At 39.1% G+C, this 23073-nt stretch overlaps 1 protein-coding gene across 2 annotated transcripts in view; it reads right to left on the reverse strand.

Moving 5' to 3' along the window:
• Positions 1-23073, reverse strand: part of LOC122986866 (multiple epidermal growth factor-like domains protein 11) — a 172809-nt gene that overhangs the window by 99036 nt on the left and 50700 nt on the right. For both annotated transcript variants that reach the window (XM_044358331.1, XM_044358321.1), the window contains exon 6: positions 9320-9412. In XM_044358331.1, the coding sequence (XP_044214266.1) occupies positions 9320-9412 (93 nt within the window). The remainder of the gene's footprint in view (positions 1-9319; positions 9413-23073) is intronic.

Genomic DNA, 23073 nt, shown 5'->3' on the forward strand with positions numbered 1-23073 from the left:
CTATCTTGGGGATTTTAGGCCTGCAACAGGTGATGTAAAAAAATTATAATGGCGTAATTGGCTAGTATGAAGAGGTTGGACAATAGGTGTGCCCTATATAAGACAAAAGATATAAAAACTGGGGGCCGAGGGTCAGCCATCCTGGTGAACCTTGTGTACACTGTATTGCTCTCCTTTTTTGCATTAAAGTACATTTTGCTGCTCAGAACTCTGACTCCTGATGATTCTTCTTTTTTTGAACATCAAAGAGAAGTTTTGTCCTTGAGTTAATTTAAAACTTTTTCCAACTGAGACCCAACGATCTGACACGTTGCTTGTCCCCTTTTCATCTCAATTAGCCAATTTTGGAAGCTTCTCATTGGATCTTGGACCGCTCTTCTTGGCAGAATTGGTGCAATTCAACCAAATTTTTGGGTCCAAAACCTTAATTTCAGCTTTACTTTGAAATCCCAAAACCACCATGTTTGTTTAGTCCTGCTGGAACACCAAATTGCATCCAGGATTGAACTTTCTAGCTGATGGTTTTGATGTTGTAATCTTCAGCAATGCTCCAGTTCCACTGGCAGCAGAACATGATGCTACCAGCACACCTGACATAGCGTTTAATGCCTCACCTTTTCTCCTCCTAACATACCTCTTGTCATTGTAGCTGAATAACGTCATCTTTGTTTCATCTAACCAGAAAACTCCTCCAGAAGGGTTTTTTTTTCAGAGTAGCCTCTTGTAAAACTCTCTTGACTGAGGACAGAGACGCCTCTGTTCCTGCAGTTTCTAAATCACGACAGATCTGTTTGTTTGTTTGTTTTTGGTGATTCTTGGATTACATTTTTACCCCTCTGGACCAGTTATCTCTCAGCGGTGGGTGACAGTTTGGGTTTTCTTCTTGGCAAAGAGACCATTCTTCCCAGTACTTTGCATTTAACAAACAGCTGTTTGCACTGATGATCTTGGATACCTGAAGTTCGTTTGAGATGGTTCCAGGTGATACTTCTGAGATCTGTACTGAACTCTTCGGACTTTCCCATTGTAATGTTTGTGGCTCAATCTAGTGCAAGCTCTATTTATAAAGTCACAGAGTAATTCCCAGACAGAGTAATGGATGGATATGAACTTTTTTGCTATTAAACGCTGATAAAACTGAGTTATTAGTTGTTAGACCAGCAAAACATAAGCATCAGCATGAGAACCTGAGTGTCAATATTGATTATTTTCTCTTATTTTCAAATGCAGGCCTATTACGTTAAACATATCAGCAGTCATACATATATGTTCAGTTCTATGTTACGTGACAATAAATATTGTCAAAAAGTTTTTGAATTGTACTAGTCCAGGTGATATGTGCCAAATTTGAGGTGATATGTTCACTTTTTCATAAAAGCATGAAACTTGGACAGTTTGGGGCCCTGAACATTTTCAGAAATGGAGCCATCACAAAAACACTTCGTGGTGGCCATGGCGACCAATTTACTTTCCGCCATAACCTAATTATGTATATTGCATAACACAGAAAAAGTGATGTCTACCCCCTATGTTTTGATGGCCAAGGATTACAATAATACCATATACAACATCATGAAACTGTTCAAGTTAATAGTTAATGGTGAATTCATTAATGCTGTGAGGAGGAAATCACAGTATAGGAATACCTAGGCTAGACTTTATAATATCGTGTCTGTTGCATGCATGTTGTGTAAAGTTTTAAAAGCTTGAATGTCCAATATATATATCAATTTGAACATCAATATAGCAGCAAACAAGTATTTGCTATGTAAAGATATAATGGCGCAGAGAATGAAGTCACACTCCCTCTGTGTGTGTTGTTATCCGAGCTTCTATGTCCTTTGTTCAGATAGCCGTACTGAATATACTGAAGTCAGGTATTGATTACATGCAGATGTTGATACAACTACTAGGCTACTTAAATATATATCACATTAAATAGTTAGACATTATGATCTTACAGACCTTTGCTTCAAGAAATTTTCTCTAACTGGACCTCTAGTTGAATACCCCTGCTTTAGAGAAAGTGTTCTTGGTCCAATCCCAAACAAATCCTGGAGCGTTTGTGGTGAGAATGTAAGCCAACCTCAATCAGACTCAAGTGCTAAGTGTACCCTGCAATTTTTGCTTTGCATGCTGGGATGTGATGAGTGAGCGATGTGTGATCAGTGAGCTGGAGAGTGAATCAAGACCTGGACTTTCTTCCTGTGTTTAGGTTCTCGCTCTCGCCTCAGACACTATTGCAGACATAATTGAAATCCCCCCCAAACTTGTCTCTCTGTTTGACCCTTCAAAGGTCATCCATTACAAGAGACACACACAAAAAAAAAACCAAACGTATTCTCTGCTGGCTCAAAAGCTGCACATTGCTCATCGGTAATGGCACGTTAATGTAATGTGCTCGGGCATCGTCCGTTTCCGTGACAACAAATGGAGACCTGTGCCAAATTGATCAGTTCTGGGAAATGCGGACAGAGGATGGAGAATGGGGTTCACAAAGAAAACCTGATTGTTTGTGCTTTCCTGACTCCTTCCGCCCCTTGTGAAGAGAGGTGAGCTACCCATAAACCCTTGTGTTCAGGGGTCATTTCCTATAAGTCGGTTGAAATTGCACTGTCACCTCTATCAAGCCAGGACACGGCTTTTTTTTAAAAAGAGGACAGAGAGTCACATTTTTAGGTGTGTACTGAGGTTATTTGGGGGCAGCTTGAGTTGAAATGGCGTTGCTGCTCTCAGCTGCCCAGATGAAACAAGATAAAAGGTAAACACTTCAGATCGAAAATACCTTCTCCCATCATGCATTTGTGAATATATACACTCACCGGCCACTTCATTAGGTACACCTGTGCAATCTAATGCAATCCAATACAACAGCTCTGCTATAAATTCTACATTTATGAAGCTTATACACTTTCAGTTTTTGCTGACATTATCAGAAAGATGATAATTCTACTTTATGTTTATTATTGAGGTCGTAGTGGGTGGTGGTGGTGGTGTACTGGAATATTTTTGTCCACTCCATTAACATACATGAGGGGGGTAAAATATTAGGAACACTTTTTAATATAAAGCACTCCAGTACACCACCACAACCACCCACTACGACCTCAATAATAAACATAAAGTAGAATTATCACCTTTCTAATAATGTCAGCAAGAACTGAAAGTGATTAGATTGCACAGGTGTACCTGATGAAGTGGCCAGTGAGTGTATATTTATGTATTTTTATTGCTGTCTCTGCTTGTATAGCTGCTTTTATGACTCTTCTGTTTCTCGTGATGGTGAAGTACTTTGTAAACTTTGTTTTTGAATACCTCTGCTGTTATCAATATCATCATATACAGACAATAACTTAACTTACTTAACTTAACAACTTATAAATGTGAATGTTTTTGCCGAGGTTAAAGGGGACCATAGACTGTATAAAAATATGGACGTAGTTACCGTGACGTCACCTGTTGGTTTCTGAAGAGCGGTTTTGAAGCTCAAAGCGAGCCGCTCTGGCCGTTGCCATCTTGGCAGTATGTGACTCTGCCTAACTCCCAGCCAATCAAAAATGGGCAAAGAGGCGGGCCGAATGGCTGAAACAAGCCACCTAGCGGCTGGCGGACCTGTCACTCAAAGCAGCCACATCCTTCATTATGCATAACTTTACGGCTTCATAAAATTTAAACGGGTGAGTTATAAAAAAAATTCACCCCCCGTACAGTTGTCATGAAAGAGGAAATTAGCTATATAGACCAGGCTGTAAACATGTTTATTTCTATTGTAAAGTTGGGCATTTTAACATGGGGGTCTATGGGGATTGACTTGCTTTTGGAGCCTCAAGTGGTCATTCAAGGAACTGCAGTTTTTGGTACTTCCACATTGGCTTCATTTTACAGCCCCAGAAGTTGCCGCTTGCTTGGCAGCAGCAGAAATGAGCCGTTAACATAACATTGACACAGCCAGCAGATATGGAGCAACCTGACAAACGTGAATCCAATATTCGCTCTCCTTTTCCCTCTGGTTTGGTCTCCACCAACTCCTGAGAAAATATTTGGCCCTTTAGCTGCTAAATGATTCACTGTGTTCACCGGCTAGCTGCTAACATTGCCCTTCTGTTGTTTTGTGCTGGGCTGTTAGCGTACAGCGGGTTTAATTAGCTGAAAAACATCTTGAAACAACGTTAACAAGGCTGTTGAGACTGAACCAGAGCAGTAAAGTTGTTTGTCACTACGAGCAATCACTTCACATTACGTTTTGTAATTTGATCTGTTAATATAAAAATATTGATTAGGGAAGCATTACGTTACACAATATGAGCTTTTATAAGCCCTGCAGACTCTTAAAGTGACTCTTCTATTCAACACATCAACATGATTCTGTCTCCTGTGAGCTCTCAGGACAGTAATGAACTGTTGATGTTTCATTTGTTCTCATTGAAAATAATGACATAAAAATACCAATATAACTAAACTAACACAGTTCTGTCACCTCTGAAATTAATAAAAGTCTGAAGGCACAGATGAAATCATTGTTGATCAAAATGAAACACTATAAATCGCTTGTGTAGCAACTCGCGTTTCCTCTGCTGGATTATTTTAAGAATTTCTATCATCTTAAACTGCTTCTTTGCAATGTTCTTTCCCTTCATCTTATCCTTCTTGCTCTTGATTATCTTTCTCATCATAATCACAATCTTTACATGATAATTTTCATCATAATTTGTCCTTATCTACCATTTTCTTTTCTTCTTCTTCTTCTTCTTCATCTACTTTTGAAGCATCTTCCTGAGTCTCCTCTTTTGTCATTGCTGTCTCATCCTCTTCCTCTTGTTGCTTCACCCCACTTCTGTCCGAGCTATTTATAATGCCTGGCAGAGCAACAAAGTCCTTCAACTGGACTGGAGTTTGGAGAGGGAAGGCAGCTCACAGCTTCACCAGATAATCTGGTTAGCTACAGTAGGAGACAACGCAAAAGGACAATCCTGTGGCCTTTTCTGTTCTTCAGTGTCCTTACTCAGAGAGCCCACTTCAAGTTTGAGCCACTTGTTACTTAAAGATTGTGCTTTATATGCATAGGAAGTCATGAGGATGTAGCTTTCAAAAGGGAAGAAACCCACACAGTATAATCTTGTATAAAGCAATCAAATCATTCTTTACAGTATCACATATACCACTAAATGGTTTTGCCAAACATGTGTGCAGTGTTACCACATACGGTAGATATATAGGGAGGTGATTGGGGTGGATTTGCAGCATACAAAGCGAAGGATAAGCCTGTGTTTGGTGGTTTTCCTCCTTGGTACGATTCACTTGTGCAGATCTGAACACTGCAATCATACCCATTAGAGGAGGTGGTCTCAGTCCGCTAACAAACAAATTCTGGGGGGGTTTTGTTTATGGTGGGAGAATAATCTGACCACCATCTGACCCGACTACAAGGCTGCAAATTTGAGCTAAACGGCTCCCGTGGCCAGGTGTGCTTTGTATGCTGGGATGAGCAAAATCAACAGCTGCTAGTCGGAGAATGAAGCGAGGGCAGAGAGGAGCTTCTTCAGGACCTTCTTCCTCCTGCCCCAGAAGCATCCGACCAATAAGCAGAGAGAACGTTCACAACTGGCTTTTAGTGATGCTGTTATGGTGTTCCGCTGTGCTTCTTGAGCGATTGCTTGTAGTTAGGGGACGGGGCCCTTGGTAGTTAGATATCACTGATTGCTCACACACACGAACTAGTTGTTTGCTTTGTTGGCCTCATTAGGAGCAGGGGTGCTGTTCTTCTTGTGTTTGTTAAAAACCACTGAGAACAAGACATAGAGAGTGAGGGGTTATTTTTGTTGTTTTCTTTGTGTTAGTAAGTTTATCTCTGATTTAGGAGTCCTCTTTTGGTTATATTGTTTTTTTTGATTTGCTCAGCACCCACCGGCCCGTCTCCCTCAGTTGGCAGTTTGCCTTTTGTGTATGTGACATCTGTGAATCACCGGCCTTCCTGGCAATAAATGACTATTAACCGAATCAACATTCTGGTTTTATGTTGCTTCCCTTTCCCCTAGTGAGCTGGGTTGTAACAGATGCATTTTGGTTCGCTCTGATTTTTTTCAACTCATCCACTGATTCAGATCACAGCAAACAGACAATAAGTCTGGAAATGCCTTCAGCTACTAAAACACAACCTACAAACTGTAGGTTTAAGTGGCTATAATAGATATTTTTATATCAACAATAGTTCTTCTACATGAAATTAAACGCTTGTCGTAATGAACTGACAAAGATCTTCACTGTGCAGAATGATGTATACGTGCGTAAAGAGAGAGAAGTGATCTGTGACATCACAACTAGCTGTAAAAAGCCACTGTATACTACCTGCTCAGCACCAAACAGTATATAGACACAGTTAGCTGTAGACTAGCTGGCGAACATAGTGGAGCATTTAGCAGCTAAAGAGCCAGATATTTCCCTCAGGAGTTGGTAGAGAGCAAAAACAGAAGCTAAAAGAGAGTGAATATTGGACTTACATTCACCAGGTGGACAGAAACACTGCTGGATGTGGAAATAAACATCTGTTTCAACAGATCAGTTTAAAAGGTGATGATGAGTCAATGTTATGTTCATATTTTGTTTCTGCCAAGTGGATTAAAAATCAGTTAATGCAGGTTTAATGAAGAGGTTTTAACCTACTAATGAACAAGGAGGAGGGTAAAAGCTCAGAGAAAGCTTGTAAGTGGACGTTGACGTTATTTAATTATACATTCTGATCCCTTTCATGCCCAAATATATATTTTATTTGAGTGCTTGGTTTAGAAGTTATTTGATTATTTGCTTTTTTTTTTTTTTTTTTTTGCAGGCAGGTTTGAAGACATCTCATCAACAAATCACAGCTGGACTTCATCTTGTCGGCTCCCCTCGGTGAATAATTGCTAAACTCTTTCCCCATCAGGCCAGTCTGATTCATACCAACTGGAAGAGCCTCCAGTTAACTGATCTGAATTAAGAGAGCAGGTGTTATCCATTAATCAAGATCCAGTGATGTAAGTGTTCTGCCTGAGAGAAATTAAGCCTTTTAAATTCACTCGATACATAACCGCCGCAACTAAACTCTGTTTATTTGCAAAACATCATGAAGAACGCTGTTATCATCCTGAGCTATGAAACAATGTAGGAGACTTTTAAATCTGTTACTGACCACAGGATTGATTTCCTCAGACCAATCAGGTAAGACCACGCATAAAATAAAACACAGTCCGTGTGAGAATAAGCTCAATATCCCCCATGAGATCCCTCCCATGGGGATAATGAGCTTATTTGAGCGGTTCAGGCTCACCGTGCAGCATCTTTATAGCAAAATAACATTCTTGCACAGATAATGAGCAAATGACAAATTCTGTTGTTGGGATGTAAGGAGGCAGAGTCTTTTCATGCTGTGGTGTATTAATCTAACATAGCATATTGGGAAAAGTTTTTTTTATTTTCCAGTCTTCATCAGATTCACCTGTCATACAGCTGCACTATTCTGCAGGTGTGAGACAGACGGAGGAGGGAAAATAAGAGGGAACGATGAATAGATGGATGGAGGCACAAATAAAAGAGTCAGCCGAACTTCCAGAGTGAACTTGACATACTAGATTGAGTTTGTGTTTACCTCCTCTTCTTCCCTTTAACAGGGACATTACTGGGCAGTCAATACTTCATCCTTCTCTTCCCTTTAGCCTAAGTGGTGGTAGATTTACCTAACCCCTTGTCTTCAGTCTCCTGGCCCCCGGACAGCAATAAAAAACTGGTAAACAATGGGGAGGCTAGAGCACTCCAATAACAAAGGGGGGCTAAAGGGGCTTGTGTGACTCATTAAGTGTCAATAGCCCCTTCAAATCCCTCCAACCGCACACACACACACACACACACACACACACACACACACACACACACACACACATACGGTTCATACAAACTGGACTCCCTCAGTACCAGTAAAAGAGTTTGAAGAGTCGAGAAGTGGAACCAGACAGCAGAAATGAGAAAGATATTGAGATGAAATAGCTTCATTTCCAACTTAAAGGTGCAATCAGTGCAATTTTTTTTTTTTTTTACTGTTCCATGTCACAAAACCTGAGTGTGTGTTGGGAGAGTTTGATAGAGCTGCTGATCAGCGACCGTGACTCAGTCATTACTTCACCAGATGCTGAAATGTCTTTTATTTTTAAAACAAAAAACAAAACAAAAAAACTCACTTTCTTTGTTTGGCCTCAAACAAAAAACTCATCCACTTCTACTTTAGCCCATCATCATCTCAGATATGTTTTTTATTATTATTATTATATTCTGATTTTTCTACTCTAGTCAGGTTCAGAAACACTGTCCACACTTCTGCAAACTTATCTTCCAGAAATGATCTTTATATATAAGTATAAAGTAGTATTAGTTTACATTACAACAGCAAATATGTTTTAAATGAAATGTCCAAATTACATTTTTTGTCAACATAATGAGAAAATGTTAATTAAAGTATCTGGCTAGTTGCAAAAATGTTGATATTGAACTTACGAGTAAAATGTCCCTTTTTTTTCTTTTTGGTGCCAAAATATCCTAAATATCATTGACAATAGAGCGTTATTAATCTTATTTATGGTTATGTTTAGACACTGGCAGCACTTGGTTAAGGTCAGGGAAAGATCATGATTTTGGTTTAATAAAGAAAAAGTCCCGTGTTTATTAGCATTTAACCAAAACCTAGATCTTTACACTAAATCCCAGCGACCACTAGAGGGCACTGACAAGAATTATTTTTCAGTTGTCAAACATCCCACTCATATAATCAGTAATAATCAGTCTCATGACATATTTATGACATATATCAGTTACAACCTTTTAAAAATTAAGTTTTTAACCAAGTTTGTTGGTTTAAAACATTTGTTTATATCATATCTTTATGTTAAAATTAATATCGGTGGAAGTGTTCTGTCAAAATTTTCGGCCTGAGGGTCAAAAATGCTCCATTACTCATAATACATGTAATTGTTGTGTCATATATCAGTGGAAGGAAAGCATGAAATGATTGCTGTAGCTACATGTGAGGATTTACATTTTACATGAATGTGAGACAAAGATGAACTAGAATTACAGGGTAATTTTTATTTAGTTTTTTTTACCTTGCAGTAGAATATGCAGGTTGAAGAGATTTTAGATGTGATGTCATCACTCCCAGATATACTTCAGTCTTGCTATATGATCTGATTACATTCGCATTACCTCTTCCAGGGTTTTTCCCACTTTTCACTGTGTCTGCAGCTGAGTTTGTGAAGAAATTTCATGACTGAGGTGAGCTGCTGTAACGTTTACTCACCGCTGGAGCAGTCCAGTCCTCCCCAGCCGGGCTCACACTGGCAGGTATCAGGAGAGACACACCGACCGTGGGCGCACTCCTCAGTGCACAACGCTGAGGAGAAAGAAGAGGACGTCGTGATTAATAACAAACTTTTAATTACATCTAAATAATAAAGTGATTGTGCTGTCTCTCATCTTAAGTTTGATAAATTGCCTCGGGCTGCAACTAACAATGATTTTCATCATTGATTAATCTGTCGATTATTTTTTGGGGGAATTGATTTGTCGTCTATAAAATGTGAAAATGGTGAAAAATGTCGACACCTGTTTCCAAAAGCCCAAGGTGCAACTTAAAATGTCTTGTTTTGTCTCAACCAACAGTCCACAACCCAAAGATATTCAGTTTACTGTCATAGAGGACTAAAGAAACCAGAAAATATTCACATTTAAGAAGCTGGAATCTGAGAATGTTTGCATTTTTCTTAAAAAATAGCTCAAAAATTGATTATCAGAGTAGTTGCCAAGATGCTTTTGATCTCAGGATGCTTTTGCTGTATCAGTGAATAAATCATGCGAGATGAGCAGTAGGACAAACTACAACATAAACAGTGATCAGGTACACTCATCTAGAAACAAAACCTCACAAAATCCAAATAGAAGCAGCACTATTCATCAATACTGTATGTGCATGTGTGTCTTTCCTTTATCAACAGTAATGCAGCATCTTGAATGAGTTATTCAGAACTACGACAGCTCATTACACTTTTTCAAAGACTGATCAGAAACATTTTTCCAGGTTTCTTTAAATCTTTAAAGAGGACCTATTATGCTCATTTCAGCTCTAAATTTTTATTTTTGGACTCCACTAGAGTAGCTCTGCATGATTTAAAGTTCAAAAAACTCCTTATATATCTCATACTGGCGCTTTATGCAGCCCCATATACACAGTTTCTCTTACGCTCCGTTTTAGCTCCTGTCTCTTTAAGGCCCGCCTCCCGATGAGCCCGCTCTGTTCTGATTGGTCAGCTTTACGTATCAGAGTTGTCATTGCAAACCAAACATTTACTGCTTTACTGCTTCAAATTAAAAGTTTTTCAATGACTAACTAATGGGAGACTTTTTATTGTGTGTAATTTACAGGAAGTAAAAACGTGTTCCTCACTGACTTAGCGGAGCTTCGTTAGCGGTGCTAAAAAACGGTCGAAACAACAACATTTGAAGCTATTTGTTCAGCAGATCAGTTAGAAATAACGCAGGGAGGAAGAGTACTAGCCGAAACAGCCTCAGTGAGATGTTTTATGAAGAGCTGCAGACAACCAGCACACCTCCAACAGGTAAACTACTTATTTTACTTTGCTGTGCTGTGTAATGGCGTCGTAGCTTGGCGTAACTACTCTCAGAGCAGAGCAGCGAACTTGCGCGCTGTGCACGTAGCAGATGTCCATATAAAGAAATCCGTCATGAACTGACATCAGCTTGGGCTGAAAGTGGAAAAAACCGTTGGAAACCGAGCATTCAGAGCAGTCTGAAGCTGCTGTTTTTTGCTCACAGGGATTACTGCTACATACGTTTACCTCGATATTTGACACGTCGGCCACTTTTAACATGAACATCTGACATTGTGACATTATATATGTATGTCTGAAAATAAGCATAATACGTCCCCTTTAAGTGCCACAATGCAAAGTATCTTTTTATTTATTTCTCATTGAATGATGTAAATTTTTAGCTACACTTGCAGCGTGGCTCTGGGACGGCAATGTCTGTCAGTCGACCACTTTAGTCCAGATTGAAATATCAACAACTATCGGTGCCTTGAAAGTCTGCAGTAAATTTTCATGATCGCCAGGATAAAGCTGCTACTGACATCTGTGAAAACATTTATTCATGAATAAACTTTACCTCTAGGAGAAATGTATGTGAACATTTTTTGAAATTTTCTTTTCAGTCGACCCATGAGGAACAGATTAATATATGACTGTAGAATATGTTCAGTACTGACGTTTGGCATCTAGACTCTGACCTTGTCACTTCCCACAAGGAAGCACCCAGCTCAGAAAAGTGGTGATAATAACTTCCCCCTTAAAGGAACCTGGACTCAGTCCCTATAGGTGGATGCTGCAGTAGAGATTTTTTTTTATATTTTATTTTATATGAACAGCAGCAGCAAGTGTCAGCACTGACAGCTTAAGTACACCGCCGTAATCAAAAGGGTGCGTTGGATTTATGAGAGGGAGTCTGCTGACAACCTGAACCAGCTCTTAGGCTTGGTTTAATTTCTTTCATGGAGGCATTTTCATTGTGTGTGTGTGTGTGTGTGTGTGTGTGTGTGTATCTATAATATTTGGATCAGCTGGATTGAAAATGGATCAATTCTTGTATGTGTGATTCCAGAAATCACCCTGCACTTGACAATTTATTTAACCATAAACTGTTACAAACAATAATGATGTTTTATGATGTGACAACGCTGTGGTTAAGGTCTGGTTAGGTTTAGGGAAAGATGATTTGAGTTAAAATGATCACTTTGTTAAGGTTAGAGAAACATGTGGTACAGGTTAAAGTTACTACTTCCTTGGAGTTAGGCCATCTTTGTCGCCATGGCTACAGTGATAATCACAGAGTTAAGGTTACAAGACAATTGTAACGCTGTTGGAAACAGGAAGTGAACAGCGGTCTCCTGTTGGGTTAACGCCTCCATCCAACCCTCCTCCTCTGAATGAGGAAATCTGTCAATTTTTATATATATCATCTGAACTGCACCACTTACTACGGCCACTAGATGGCTAGTGCTAGTTTCAAGTCTTCTTCAATGATGTTTTCATGATGTCAATGATTCTTCATGATGATGTTTTTGTATGTTATGGCCCCATTTAGAGGGAAAAAGACGATAAAGCAGCGTATGCTTTAGGGCGTGGCTACTTTGTGACTGACTGATTATGTAACGTAGCCATAGCTAGCCAGATTCACAGAGTACAGGCGTAGCTGCTGCTATTTCACAGCGTGTTTTAGTTCATGAAAGTTAATTGTAACATTTTGGTCTCCTAAAAAAGTCTTGTTCAGTGTTTGGTTGTGATAAAACATCCTCTAAGGAGTCAGATGTTCAGTTTTAGGCCTGTTTTTCACAAGTGAAAATTAGCATTATCACCGTTAACTATAGATTGTAGATGCACCTTGCTAACCAGGCTAGCAGCTAGTGCTATGGTCAACTCAACCCTCTTGTCCAAATAAGGTCACTTCTGGCTCCAAAAATCAAACATGGCGACAGTCCATTCCAAGATGGTGGTCGTCAAATCGCTACACTCGAGACTTCAAAACGGCAGTTCACAAACCAATGAATGACATCACGGTGACTACGTCTATATTTTTTACAGTCTAAGGTTAAGAACTATTGTGTTGTTTTTCTTGGGAGGACAGTCTCAAAAAATAGGTTTACAATGTATTTTCACTTTATTTTATCTTATGTTTAGTAATATTATCAAATAGGTTTTATTTTCCATATTATGTACATGTACATGTTTTTTTGTTCTTTTGTTGTAAAGCACTTTGAGCTGCATTTTTTGAATGAAAAGTGCTGTACAAATAAAGTTATTATTATTATTATTATTATTATTATTATTATTATTATTATTATCATTAATATTATTACTACTACTACTACAAGGGCCTTAATCCCATGCATGGAAAAAGCGTCTTTTGTAAATTTTGCCCTTGTCCCTGTTTCAACTGTTTGTGGTTTGACAAATGAATGCATCAATGAGTCATAGATGAATCTATCAAGAGTACAAATTGTGACCGGCTGTTAATATTTATGTATTCAACGACCCTAAAAAAATCAACTTCACTCAGATACGGTTAGATTCCAGGAGCCAGTCTCCTGATAGGGTGTAAGGCAAATAATCTGAGTCGTATAGCAAACCGATAAAGCAGCTGTGACATCTTCATTTTCACCTTAAGCTTCCTCAACTGGTGTAATATTTCATTATGACATGACCTTACAGCTGAGCGCTGTCACGCACTATCAGAACAAAACAAATGACTCTATCATAGCATAATAAAGGATGCAGTGTTTTCACGGGGCTGCCGTGTCTCACTTTGTCATTATCTTGTGCAGCGATTAGCTCAGAGGCCAGAGGTGGCCATGAGAAGATGTGAGGATGAGGACAAAAGTACAGAGAAAGAATAAAAATAAAGGGAAAATGAAAAGGTGACAGATGAGAACTTAGAGCAATAAAGACATAAAACAGATTAAAGACACACACACTTACACACACATACGCAAATCTATTTCTCTCCATATATCACATTTAACACTAATCTAAAAACATCACTCTCACTGACTTCAAAGAGTAACATGTAAAACTTTAAACCCACAGGGAGAACAGCAAATTGACTTTTAATAATAAAACTTGACTCTTTCACCTTTAATAAATGTGTCATTGCATTATACAGTGAATTTTGAGCGGCTCTTTCTGAGAAACCACCAAAAGGCTTTCATACTGTACAATGCTATGTATAATTATAAATGTGTTATATGTGGTTTACAACCTGCAGATGTATAAAGTATTTCATTCACACATGAACGTTCATGAACGTAATTACCGTGACGTCACCCGTTGGTTTCTGAAGAGTGGTTTTGAAGCTCAAAGCGAGCCGCTCTGGCCGTCGCCATCTTGGCAGTACGTGACTCTGCCTAACTCCCAGCCAATCAAAAATGGGCAAAGAGGCGGGGCCAAATGGCTGAAACAAGCCACCTAGCGGCTGGCGGACCTGTCACTCAAAGCAGCCACGTCCTTCATTATGCATAACTTTACGGCTTAATAAAATTTAAACGGGTGAGTTATAAAAAAATTCACCCCCCATACAGTTGTCATGAAAGGAGAAATTAGCTACAGAGACCAAAACCGTTGTTTGTACCAGGCTGTAAACATGTTTATTTCTGCTGTAAAGTTGGGCATTTTAACATGGAGGTCTACGGGGATTGACTCGCTTTTGGAGCCTCAAGTGGTCGTTCAAGGAACTGCAGTTTTTGGCACTTCCGCATCGGCTTCATTTTTCAGCCCTGTAGGTTGCCGCTTGAGGGGGACCTGTAATGCTTTTCCTTATCTTCAGTCATGTATATAATGTTACAATGTTGGGTTTTCATATTAAATGTGGCCAAAGTGCCAAATAACGAGGCCAACATATGCAGAAGTACAAAAAGCACCAGCTTCAGACTTCTCTGAACGTTCAGTTTCTAAGGGTTTTTCTACTTTCAGTCCAAGCTGATATCGACTTGTGACAGATTTCTTTACATGGTCACCTGCTTCACGCACAGTGAGCCAGTTCCGCTAACATTATAGAATTTTTCCATTGTTTCAGGGGTAGTCACGCTGACCCATTTTTCAATTACACAGCAATGAGGACTGAGGGGCTGCATAAAAGGGCCAATATATGATAAATAAAGAAATAAAAATATAGAGCTGGAAATGAGCATAATAGGTCCCCATCAACTCTTTTGTAAAGTCTCTATCTGTATCACTTTTCATATTGAAGAAGGACACAGAAACACTTGCTTCAATAGAGGTCATTACACAGATAATACATCATCTGGCAGCATCTTGGCAACAGCATCCACAGACGGCTATGACTGTATCAAACCTTAACAACTGAGATATCTCAACCTAATTCAACAGACGTGATGACACTTCCTGTTTCAGTGCTATCAGTATGTTTGACTGTCAGTCTTTGGACTATAAAAAATAAACCTGAGCATCTGAAGGAAGTTTAAACAGGGGAGACATAAAAACTTCCAGAAAGAAAGAACCAGACTGAGATTTTAACTGGACCTTCAAAAATATATTTGTAAAATATCTGCCAACCGGCACCTCAGAAGCTCACATATTTGACCAGGTATTGCAAACAGATGAGGTCTTTTTCTTCGTTTCTTGGTTTTTCTTTAAATGCAAAAACAAGAACACAGTATAAAGGAATATAAATCTGATAGCCAAGAACACACACACACATCCATCCTTCCACATATAGCAGCATGATATTATACAGATTGTATTTCCTAAGCAGTGGTAATTTGTCGATACTCCATGACAAGTAGATTAACACAAGTAAATAAGTATTCACCACAAAATATATCACCAAAGTATATCACCAAATCCAAATGTATACAAGACATAAAAAAATGAAAGACAGCCAAATAAGAATTTCTTCTTCCTACCAAGTTAACAATAATGTAGTGTCAGTGTCATTTCATGCTCTCAAACTGTTTACAACAACAAGAAGCAGTTTTACGAGGTGTTATGTGCAAGTTGCCAGGCAACCGGCGGATAGTGTAAATGGGGTCAGAGTGGCAATCTGTCCAAGCTGTACGCTGCCAAATGCATGCTGGGAAAGGTGGTAATTGTTCTTTCTCCCTGTTAAGAGGGGAGAAAATGATACCTCTTCCTACATCATAATTAATAGACACACACACACACACACACACACACACGAACACATCATTACAATGATTAAAAATACTAATTTAAAAAGAAAACATAGAAACTATAAAAATGGCAACTGAAGCTATCACAATAAAACTCTGTATTGCTTAAAGAGGGCATATCAGGCTTTTTGTGAGTTTTTGTTATAATGTTGGATATCTATGTTCTGGTAGCTGACCAATCAGAACAGAGTAAGCTCATCAGGAGGCGGGGCCTTAAAGAGACAGGAGCTAAAACAGCCTGTTTCAGACAGAGGCTGAACCGAGGGGCCGCATAAAGGACCAGTATGAGATAAATAACTGTAAATCATGCACAGATATTCCAATAGAATAAAAACATAGACCTGGAAATGTGCACGATACGTCCCCTTTTAAAGCAAAACCGTCTTTATTATCATCTGAGGTTTATCAATCATCCCTTCCAGCTCATTTTGTGAGGATCACTTGTGCATCAGAGTATGAATACTGCATCATATATCAGGTAGTGATTGTGCAGGGAGAAGAGTCTTTAGCTCCTCCATCACTGAGATATGATGTGCTGCTTCTCTGGCTCTATGTTTGTGCAACTGAGTCGTCTCGAACTCAGAAACAGACGGCTTTGACTTGCATAAATATGTGCACAAATTAAACATCACATAAATGAAAAAGGAATGTCTCTTTAGTTTCACTGCGTGCACACATGCACCGCAAGTTCATACACACTTACCTAATCCTGCGTCACACACAGTTTTCACAGCACTAGCTGTGTTTTAAGGCTATGGGGCATTGTCTAAAATCAGCAAAGCGCACCAAAAAAAGTGAAGTGCTGAGTTTTGAAAGTTGCAAAGAAGTATGCGGGCAGGAAGGAAAAGAGGGTAGAGTGGATGCAGGAGTTAAGAGCGTCCTCCGTAAAAAACAAGGTTTTATGGGTTGTTGGTGCTTTAGCCACGGAGGGGTCATCCTCTCTAAATTTATGGTGGCAGTGTTTTAACATTTTACAGCTTTTTTCGTGCATTAGGAGAGGAATCCTTGCAGACACATGTACTTGGCACTGCACGCTGAGTTAAGATTTATACTGGTGGAGGGGGAGACCGAGGAAGAGTCGCTGCCTGTATTTGCTCAGAAAAAATACACAGTGCAGGACCGGCGGCGAAATGTGTTTTAGTGTGGTCGAGGTGATGAGTATTTTGTTTGCACTCGTTTTCATGAAGACATTAGAAACACTGTTCAACATTGAAAACATTAAAGAGTTAAATAATTTTGTTCAGTGAGTCTAAACACCTAAATGACAGAATACGTCGCTTGTTTGTGTCTTAAAACAACGAAGAATACGACAGTTCTGCCTCCTCTATGGTTAATGTTTGGTTAGTGAAGCTTAGTGTAAGTTCTCAGCTGATAGGGGCGTTTACTCTTTTACTTAAACCAACCAGATTTTGCCACGATCTCTATCAGCCAATCATATCTCCGCTGTTATACATTAAATCTGTTCTCCTTCCTGTTGTTGTCAGCTGTTCTTTCAGTGCTAATCGTCGTGACCTTCCTCCAGCACATTCACCTCCAGCTTCATCACTTCCGGCGCCAGATCTGAACTCATCAGAATCTGGGTCTCAGCGTTCTCTTCATCCATTACAACCTCCAGTGTTTAGACTCCATCGGTAGGTATCCTCCTTTACTCACGGCTTCACTACCCCCCTTTAAAATAATTACAAATAATTGTTGACTCTAATGAATTCTCTCCTGATTGAACTACTTTGTTAAGGTTAGATTAGAGGACTGTCATGATCAAGGTTAGGGAAATGACTGCTGTTGGTTAAAGGAATAGTTCAACATTTTGGGAAATACGCTTATTTGCTTTCTTGCTACAAGTCATCTCTGTAAATATGAAGCTAAAGTCAGAAGAAGGTTAGTTTAGCTTAGCATAATGACCTTTTGACCTCTGGCCACCGAAGACTGCCTGGTCCTAAATTTTCGAGACTCTCCTCCCAAGAAAAACAACAAAATAGGTCGTAATGTCAGTCGGCCAAACGTAGAGATACATTTCTGGTTTCTAACCACCGTGTCACATCTCCAACCACGAGTTGGGACAGTTTTTTAAATACTGCAACTAAAATCATCTCCTAACCTACAATAACACTGTGATTATTATTGTAGCCATGACATCAAATGTTGTCTAACTTTAAGGAAGTAAAATCTTTAACCCAAACCATCTTTCCCTAAACCTAACCAGACCTTAACCTTAATATTAATACATCATAAAATATCATAATTGTTTAACAGTGATATGTAACAGTTTTGGAAAATACAGACAAATGATGTCCTGCTGTTTACTGCCGATAGAGGCGCAAGATTCTGGAGTCACATGGTCAAAACACGTATTTGGTCGTTAATTCAGGAGGACTAGTTGAAATTCTCACAGTGTGACTGCTGCATCTACAAACCAACCAATCAGAAAACAACATGAAATGACCTGCACAACATTTCTTAAGTACCATTTTTGAATAAAGTAAAAAAAGGGAAAAACACACATGTCCTCGTTAATACAATGACTGAAAGGAAAAGAAGTTTGTTTGGGTGATATTTGTGTAAAATAAATGGCAGTTCAATCACAATATCTTCCCAAATTTTGCTGTAAGTTCACCCTTTAAAGCATTTCTATCACTGTTCTTGAGGAAAGCATTTTTTAAATTGTAGGTGAAAACAGTCTCTGTGCTCCTGCAACCACAAGCTTATAGTTTTATAGGTTTTACATCTATAAACCCAGGATTCAAAGTGGAACTATGTTTACAGAGAGTAATGAAAGTTAACCTGAGCGTTGCAGTGTAAAAAAAACTTCTTCATAAATGTCTCGTTGGGATCTATCCAGCATATTTCTGGAAGGAGAGAGATGAAATGCCTTGCAAATATCGGCCCAGATTTTAATAAGAGAGCCAAAGACACATGCTCTTGTAATCCTAAAGGAGAGTTAATAAATCATTAAACCGGTGCCTAATCCTTTCATCCTGCGGATTGGAGCAGAAACAAGGAGGATTACATCAGCAACGGGTACAACAAGATTAATAGATATCAAATTAAATAATCACTACCTAATTCCAGCTATTGTCTCTGCATGCTAAAGCAGTGCTCAGTGCTCTTGAATCTCTTGATCTGCTGCTGCAGGGAGAATGAGAGTGGAGGTACGAACAGCAGCGCACACCTGGCACCATCCTCTGGTGTCTGATCTCCGTCTATAACTGTCGACAGGCCTGTTCACGACATCTCGGGGCAACCGGGGATGAAAATGAAATTGTTCTGAACAGAAAAAGAAGTTTTAATATTTCTCCGTTTGTGCTCTGGACGTAACATCACGTTCATAAGATCATAATAGTTCTGCACTTTTCTGTGTAAAATGATTACTTTAATAAGAGACTAAGGGAGATATTTACTAAGGTTTTGTGCCTCTTTTGAGGTGCTAAGCAGGATTTCCTGTTTAGAAGCCCAAAATATGGGAGGAGGAAATGTAAATTTATACAAATATCGGCTTCGCCTGCAGCAGACTGACAACTGAAGCAGGAAATTGCGTCCGGAATTTAACAAAGCAGGTTTAAAATCTGCAGCTTTGTTTCTGCAGCGCGAACACACAAACGGACAGAGACACAGTTTTAAAGACACATTACAGAGTAACTTTAGAGGAGCTCAGCAACACAACACAAGACAAAAGAGACAGACACAACCTTTCTGTTTCCCTCAAGTCCGTCCTGCAAATGTTTCCTGACTTTCACAGCAGCTTCGGTCCTGATTCAAGCAGGTAGTTATAGTTATTACGCAGAGTGTTTTATTATCTGTTTACAAAAAAGATCTTGTTAAAGAAATTTAAAAGTCTTACCAAAAACCTCCAACTGATTTTTCATAACTTATTCAATCACTGATCTTCAACCAATGTTCCAATATTCAACAGCAGAAAGCACTTCTGTTTGCCAGACATGCACAACGTGAGTCAAAACAGTCCGGCTTCAGCTCTTACTTGGCGACACTTGATGCAAATCGGATGAACTGCGGCTCATTTGCAGCTGTAGTTAGTAAAAAACACGCTAAATGAAAAAAATTGCGCCCCTGACGGTAATTTGCGACAAGCTTATTAACCCATAAGAACCCGGATCTATTTCTCCTTAAAGGAAAATTATGGGTAATATAAAACAGATCAAATGGACCACAAGGAACACATTTCTTTTTTTTTTAAATTCTACCTTCAGTGTCAAAGATCTGTAATGTCACATATAATGTCACAACGATATTTCCCTAACTTGTTTTATATCAATTTGTTCAAGAAATGTGGTCAGAACAGGTTAAATGTAATTCAGGACATCTTATTAAAGCAGCAGAATTGTTAAATGGGTTGAAACTTACCTTTAATAACACAAAAAACAAGCTTTTTAAAATGAGTTAGTTCTGTCACATTTGCTGACCGGGCACACTGCCATTTTGGAAGTGATGTCATGGGTACACAGATTCACACATTGTCACATGACTGCACCAGGATGTTCGGTAGATGTCACTTAGGGACTTCATGAGTTAAAGTCAAGGATAAATCTGTGTCACCAGGGGTTCTTATGGGTTAAAAGTCCTCGAATGTTTCTGAATGATGAATCACACAAAGGAAATGTATTAATGTGTTGGGGATCTAACCGAACACAAAAACATTATTTAATTATATCTAATTAAAACTATTTGCACCACTGCTTCTAAGTGACTCTGAACAAAAACTACCAGCAGCCAAAGCAGCATGACAGAGTAAAAAAAAAAATTTATATTCCTCCATAGTAAATTTCATCAGTTTTCTCCAGATTTGTTGTTCATTGCAGGAAAAAAGTTTGACTGATGTTGTGAACAGCTTTCTCATTTTTCATCACAGACATTTCATTTATCTGTTTTATACACAACCTCCAGTTTCTGGAAGAAAAATCATGAAATATGGCTCAATGCAATTCAGTCCTGGACCATTAACAGCTTTTATTTAGACTCAGTTTAGTTTACAGTTTAGTTTCTTTCTTTTTTTGGAGCTGTGCATTCTTTATCATTTGATTAATTTCAGTCTATGGTTCAAATATGTTATTTTGCATATTTTCTCCAGTGTTTATCTGAATATAGACATTATTGTGAAGTAAACAGATACAGATAGCTTTCTGTTACACCCCTTCTATGTTTGTTATTTTGCATATTGACACAAAAATACAAATTATATATTAGATATATTGACTGTCAATGTATTTTCTGTGGTGTACTACACTATTTTATACAAGTGAGGATTACTGGATGTATGTTTTTTTTCTGGGACGTGATTACAAATAACATATACATTCCAGCAGTAGTTTATATCAGATTTGCTGTGGAGATGTGACAGCAGAGGTTTCTGTGGGTGGAGGGTGACAGAGAGGTGAAAGGTTGGAGCGGGTTGACAGGTGACGAGGTCACAGACGGGCGAAGCTTCTCGGGTTCAACATTCAGAGAGCAGCGACACAAACAGCACTCAGCATCCAGGAGGAAAAAAAAAAAAAAGAATGAGTTGGACCGAGAATGAAAAAGGAGACAATTGAGGGAGAAATACTGACAAGAGATAAAATGGCCTCAGGCAGTGATGAAAAATAACAAAAGCTTTCCTGCGGCTGCAAGACGGGGAACATCAACTAAAGATGTGCTCAGTTTAGTCACCCTAAAAATTTAAAGCCTACATGTGCTACGTCCTGCAAATAATTACATGTTTATTTAAGAGACACAGACAAAACAGGAAATGAAAAACAGAAGCCTACAAAACAGCAAAGAGGGGGAAAAAAACCCCTCTAATCAAATTAGCAGCCCTGCCTTCTTCCTTCTTTTCTGCATGCGGAAGAGAAACCTTTCAATTAGCTCCTGCTGTGCATATCACACAACAAAAGACCTGTCCGAAGCCATTAACGTTAGCAAACCAGGCAGGCATCTTTTCATGGTAAAAATTGAAGAATTAGCTTCCGGCGTTTGAGCTACTCAACCAGCGGGGGCACCAGACTGCGTGTATGTGTGTGTGTGTGTGTGTGTGTGTGTGTGTGTGTGTGTGTGTGTGTGTGTGTGGTGGAGGTTGTGTCACACAATGGAGTCGATGGGTATTTGTCCGTGTCCCCCCAGAAGAATCTAATAAAGTTGTTTACAAGCAGATGTTGAATAAAGACACACAATGCGCTCCTCTTTAGCCTCCCCCCACCTCCCCAGGCAATCCCATTCACTTCCTCTCTTCAATAAGAAAAGGCAACACAGCGCTATAGAATTTACCATCTAGGGTGGATAATTGATTTCTTTTGCCGGATCGAGGAGGAGTCCACCAGCGTGAGATAAAGAGCAAGCGGGGTAGATGCTCCTCTTCTCCCCCTGCAAATGTCGAAATTGTTTCTGACAAGTTTGAAAGCTGATTTTGTGCTTTTTAAGTTCGACCTTCACACGTATATATTTGCAGCATCTCGCTTTTATTGGCATGTATCTGCTCGCATGTGGATGCTCAGACAGAGGAGGCACACTGAGGAACTTTTAGTATTATTATTAAGATTATTATAAACATTTCCAGTCTGTTTAAGGCTTCGTATGACCGCCTCCCGACCTCCTAACACCACTCCACCCTCAGCATGTGGAATTCAGCAGGTAGTCCAGCTCACTCTGGGCACTAAGGGGATTATTTTTCCCCAGAGATGTTTGGACATATCCATAAATAGCCAACATGTATGAATCTTAGCTGGCTGGAGGCAAAATAAAAGCACAACAGATCTTAGGTGTCCTTTCAATATACGAACTATAGCAACCAAAACACTAATGTTTCCGGTGGAGTCTGTGAAAATAACAGATTTTAATTAGAAAGCCATGTACTCCTCTCTAAAAGGCTGCTCCTTCCCTGTATGAGTGAGCATCATTCACAAATATTACACTATAAACCCAGCAGGTATCAAATTACTCATTTGTGCACACAAATGAACAGAACGTAACATTATTCAGTTTTGTTGATATGTGAGTAAATGTTTAAAGGTGTCTGTCCTCGTTCATCTTCCACATTTACAGTCTTTTTAGCATCAAATTCCCTCTTTGTGTTTCCTCGGAGAGTGTTTCCCTCTTGAGCTGGAAGTATAGTAACAAAAAGAGGAACTTTGGCACTAAAAAGACTAAGGAGTAGGGATGTGCAGAGATCCCAGTATTTGTATTTGTATTTGTATTTGTTGAGGCAGCAAAATTATTTCTATCTGTATTTGTATTCGAATAAAAGTGGAAAGAGGCTTAAAAATCCTGTTTTTGTTTTTATTGCACTTTTAATTTCAGAAAATTATTAT

This window comes from Thunnus albacares, chromosome 1 (genome assembly GCF_914725855.1).
Source record: "Thunnus albacares chromosome 1, fThuAlb1.1, whole genome shotgun sequence".
Classification (NCBI taxonomy): Eukaryota; Metazoa; Chordata; class Actinopteri; order Scombriformes; family Scombridae; genus Thunnus; species Thunnus albacares.